The 5,437-nt window shown below is 45.9% G+C and overlaps 1 protein-coding gene across 1 annotated transcript; it reads right to left on the bottom strand.

Annotated features, from left to right (window-relative positions):
• Positions 1-2,692: 2,692 nt before the first annotated feature.
• Positions 2,693-3,973, bottom strand: LOC149482571 (uncharacterized). The gene has a single exon (XM_089703372.1). It carries the CDS (start codon positions 3,971-3,973, stop codon positions 2,693-2,695), a length of 1,281 nt encoding a protein of 426 aa, XP_089559498.1.
• Positions 3,974-5,437: the final 1,464 nt, after the last annotated feature.

Raw genomic sequence — 5,437 nt, 5'->3', positions numbered from 1 at the left:
TCCCAACGCTGGGTGCGACACCCCCTTCTTGATCCCATATAGTCTCGAGACTTCGAGTATTCTGAGGTCAAGGGGGAGTATCCCAGCCAACAGCATAGCTGAGTTCAGGGAGACGGTCCGATATGCTCGGCAGATCTTTTGGGCGAAGCCCCGTTGTACGGTGTTCAGCCTTTTTTGGACCCCCATCTTTTCCACGGTGGGTGCCCACGCTGCCGATGCATACATAATAGTCGGTTCGATAACAGCTACATAAATAGTTCTAATAATATCTGGGCTAAGTCCCCAACCAACTCTGGCTGCCCTAGCCAAGAGTTTATACCGGGCGATTGCCTTTTGGCATACCGTCCCGACGTGGGCGTTGAAAGTAAGGCCGCTGTCAATTGTAAGGCCCAGTATTTTTATATGTGAAAAATATTTAATTTCCACACTCCCCATAGCGAGCCGTGGCACGTCATATTTTAACCTCCTCGTCGAAAGAAGGGCACAAGTTTTGTGTGGTGCAAAATTTAATTTGTTGTCTTTACCCCATTCGTGTATTACGTTTAGGACACGGTTCGCTTTTCCTTCTATTTCAAGGGCCGTATCACCCTCAAAGACCAACACAATGTCGTCGGCGAACGCCTGACAGAATACTCCCATCTCCTCTAACATCCATAGCAGAGGGTCCAGCAAGAGGTTCCACAGGATTGGTCCACCTATGGATCCCTGCACGCACCCCTTGCTGGTCCCCCTACTCACTTCCACGCCCGCATATCTAACTTTCACTCCCCTTTCACTCAGGTAGCTGCTGATCACCCGCCTCACGTTCCCCGGGCTCCCAACTTCAGCCAACCGCACCTTTATGGCTGGCCACCAGGCGCTGTCGAAGGCTCCCTCTATGTCCAGCGATACCACAACAGAAATCTTCTTCTCCTCCCTCATATTTCTGATGTGGTTCACTAGTCTATAGAGGGCGTCCTCGGTGCTCCTCTGTGGCATAAAGCCATACTGGTGGGGGCTTATTTTGGGCAACAGGTAAAACCTGAGTCGGCCGACCAGCATCTTTTCGAAGATTTTGCCGAGAACAGGTAAGAGGCCGATCGGTCGATAGGCTTTCGGTACCCGATATGATTCCCTGCCCGGCTTTCGCAGTATAACCACGGTCGCCCACTTCCACTGTGCGGGGAAGTAGGCGGCAGAGAGGCATCTGTTGAGCAAGGCAAGGAACCATCCCGGGTTACAATCCACAGCGTGCTGACAGATGTCGGCCGTGAGGCCATCCGCCCCGGGGGCCTTCTTGGGGTTGAAGGACCTTACGGCTCTCTTCAACTCCTCCATGATGAAAGGAGGGTCATCCGGGCCCGCCGGTGGTTCGGTGTCCAAGGACTCCGCACACCCGCGCACCCGACGATGTCCCTCACTTTCACCACTTTCCTGGTCCTCGGGGTAGAAGGTCTCCGCCAACAGTTCTGCCGAGCTCCGGGCATCGAGGGTCTCACCGCCCCTCGAAAGGGGCAGATCCTCCTCTCTCCCTGTGGCTCTATTAAGCACCCTGTAGATGCCCTCCCAGACCCCCTCCCTGTCCTGTTTCCGGCAAAACTCCTTCCAACTCTTCTCTTGCGCTTCTTTCACTGCCTTTTCATACATCTCTCTTTCTTCCAGGTACAATCCAACCACGCGGTCTCTGCGATCAGGTGCTGCGTTTCGGATCCTGCGTCTCCTCGTGGCCACCTGCTTCTTCATCTGCGCGAGCTCATCATTCCACCACGACAAGGTGAATTTCTGTGTGTGTTTTTTGGTCGGCATTGTGTCTCTGCATGTCTGTGTGATTGCTTCAGTGTATCTGTCTATTGCGTCATCTATTTGTTGTGTGCTGTGTATTGTGTCTATGTCTTGTATAGTTAATTGTCTGTCCGACATCAGCTGGGTCAGTTTCTCATGAAACTGAGTCCAGTTTGCCTTGTGTGTGTTAAATATGCGTGTAGTTCGTATTATGTTCGTGCCTGTGGATTTATGTTGTCTGATGCCGAAGGATATGCCGTTGTGGTCCGAGCTCGTGAGACTCTCCTCAACCCTCCAGTTGTCCACTCGGTTCAGCAGATCGTCGGAGCACGCTGTCACATCCACGTAGCTAGAGTACCTTTTCCCACCTCTAATGGTATCGAACGTAGGGATGTCCCCGGTGTTGAGTATGTGCATTCCCATTTCTTCCAGTACAGCAGACACATCTCTTCCTCGCGAGTCTTCCATTTCGCCACCCCACCACGGGCTTTTTGCGTTCGCATCGCCTCCCAGGACCATCCTATGGATACCCAGCTCACTCCCTATCCGCCTAAGATGGTCCAGGTAGAGCCCCACTGGTTTATCGGGCTCGAAGTAGAAGGACACTACAATCATCTCCCAGGCTTTGGTTCTGAGAGTGGCCACAACGATGTTGTTACTGCTAAGGCGTGTATGTAGTTCGACATCCAGTGTGTCGTCGAGTACTACAATACACGCCTTTACTGCTCCACCCCCTTCCCCTTCGCTCTGGAAGATCCTCACTCCATTGTATGTCCTCATACTTTTCGCCCCACCAACGTAGGGCTCTTGCAGCAATGCTACGCATGCCTTACGCTTGGTGGCTTCGAGCAGTAGCTCCCGTGTGGCGATTTGGCTCCGCTGGAGATTGGCCTGCAGCATTCGGTACTGGAAGGACTCACCTTGGGCAACCTTAGCAATACGCTACCGCCGATCTGGCCAGAGCATCCCACCTCTTTCTTTCCGTACACTCTCTGTCAAAGGCGCTGTGCTCTGCGCTGCCTTTCTTAGCCTTTATGCAGTTGATGCATTGAGGCACTTCTCCCCGCAGCCACTTGTCGCACTCGGTCTTCATGTGAGGACCGGCGCAGTGGCTGCATCGTTCCTTCTCCTCCCTACACATTCGTCTCGTATGCCCGTACCCAAGACAGCGCGAGCACTGCACTAACGGACTTTGATCCATCACTTTCACTCTACTTAGCCCTATATGGGCGTATCCTTCACTCGTGCATCTCTTCCATACCTGTGGACTCACCCTGGCCACTACGTGGTTCTGGAGGTGGTTCCTTGCTTTCATCACGTACGCTACTTCTACCTTTCTCTCTTCCCCCTTCAGGCCCTCAAGGATGCTTGCATTTTGATTACTGAATGCTGTGACGAAATCGTCAACTTCGCATTTCATTACATCCCTGAAGACTAGTAGAGGGCTCTTATTTTTTACATCTTCCACTACTAATCCCTCATTCTTTCTCAGCCTTTCCTTCACCTTGATTCTTTCTTCCTCATTCGCACAGCCGACGACCACCTTCCTGTTCTTCACCTTTCTTACCCTCTCTACTTTCACCCATCCGTCCTTTGCATCCACAGTCTTTCTGATCATTTCTAACACCTCATCACCCGTCTCTTGTTCGTCTTTGGATGACACCATGACCGAATGCAGGGCTCTTGCTTCGGGGAGTTTCTCTATGACTCCCTTCGAGACAACGCCCGCATAACTCGCCGTTTTGGCGACAGTCATGTTGCCCTCCAAAAGCGAGCTTAATTTGTCCATTTTATTTTCATTCTCCCGCATGCTTACTCTCATATCTTCCATTCTTGTCATCATCTCTTTCATACTTTCTTTCATTCCTTCACTTAGGTCCAGATTTCTCACCAATGCGTCGTCAACTACGCTGGGGCCAGCATCGGATGGCGGGGGGGGATGTATAGGGTCCCCACTACGCCCTCCACTACCAGCCCTGGCATTGGTGAGTTCAAATTCAATCTCTTTTATTATTTCATACATCCTTTCTAGCGCCGTAATTACCCCGTCTTTTATATCAGTCTTTAGATTTCGGGACTCCCGCAGGTGGGCTTTCCCTTTCAGCAGAAGGGCTTTCCCTTCTGCGGTCCGACTTTTAGGTGTTGCAGGCTTCTTCACTGGTTCAGAGATAGTGAACGTGTCACTGGCACGCCTCTGGGGAGTGTGGATCATGATGACTTAGGGGAAAAAAAAAAAAAAAAAAAAAAAAAAAAAAAAAAAAAAAAAACCCCTGTCAATAATAATTATTCTTAACACTATTAGGTCTCCCAATAGGGGAGATACCTGTCAATAATTACAATTAAAAATTAATATCACAGATATAAATATAAGATATAAAATATTTATATAAAAATATAAAGTATTAATAGGTCACTGATAGTTAAAAATGGTCAACTTAACACTATTAGGTCTCCCAATAGGGGAGATACCTGTCCAAAATTACAATTAAAATAAATATCACAGATATAAATATAAGATATAAAATAATAATATAAAAATATAATATAAAATAAAAATATAAAATATTAATAGGTCACTGATAATAAAATATTAATACGTCCGTAATAATTACAATTGGTCAACAATAAAAAAGTCAAGTCAATAAAAAAGTCAATACTTATACTTAATCAGTCTCCCAATAGGGGAGGCACCTGTCAGTGATTACCACAAAATAAAATAAAAATGGAAATGAGCAGCAAATACTAATAATATGATATTAGTAATACCTAATAAGTATTATAGTCTATAGTTCAGTTTAAAAGTCAATCTATAAGTTATACGATAATATTATCGTACGGTTCGACCTACTAAGCTAGCACTAGCTTACTAAAGCTAGCTAGTCAGTACTAACCACTCAAGTCAATAATTAATAATAATTATTATTACTTAAGACTATCAGGTCTCCCAATAGGGGAGTCGCCTGTTTATGATTTAAGATAGAATTAATATATAGATAAGATCAAAATGAATACATATATGGACAAATAATACATATGAATAAAAGATATAATAATATTATAATATTATTGTGTTGTGTGATATAATTATGGTCCCTAAGCACTCAGTATATAATACCTTAGTCTAACAGCTACACCAAAAATGATGTAGCTGGTCTATTTTTACAAAATACTAATATACAAATACAAAATATAAATTAGGTTAAAAAGAAAACATTAATTCGCCACCACGTGTTTACTGTTTTGTTGATTGCACCCGTGACCTACTTAGATATTTCTCCCGAAATACGTTATGAGGAGTTAAGATAATTTATTATCTTTGTGCGGGAAGGTGTATGGAATATCCCAGCACTAATTTAAGTAGGAAACACGGTGGGGGGAAAGGAGAAAAGTAAAGTTTTGGCAGAAGAAAGTTTCTACTTTTAGGTTAAAACACTCTTTGGTGTCTATCTTCGCCAATTTTCAACCGATTTCCCCGGGACAAAAACCACAACCTTTATTTTGATAAGACGCGTCTATTTGCACTTGTATCGTTTCACCATGCACTGAGTTAGGGAGGATTGCCACCGCCCGGCTTGCCGAAAATTGTTTGTTTTACCTTATGTATGGGTCTCGATTTTAAAACCGTTTTCGCGTCCGTATCTGTTGTCCAAGCGCGCATCCACTGGTATACAACACT

This window comes from Colias philodice, chromosome 14 (genome assembly GCF_061535455.1).
Source record: "Colias philodice isolate Cphi_HAF_F1 chromosome 14, ilColPhil1 Martin Lab GWU primary, whole genome shotgun sequence".
Lineage (NCBI taxonomy): Eukaryota > Metazoa > Arthropoda > Insecta > Lepidoptera > Pieridae > Colias > Colias philodice.
Note: the sequence above shows the minus strand (reverse complement) of the source record. Positions and strands in the feature narration are given on the sequence as shown.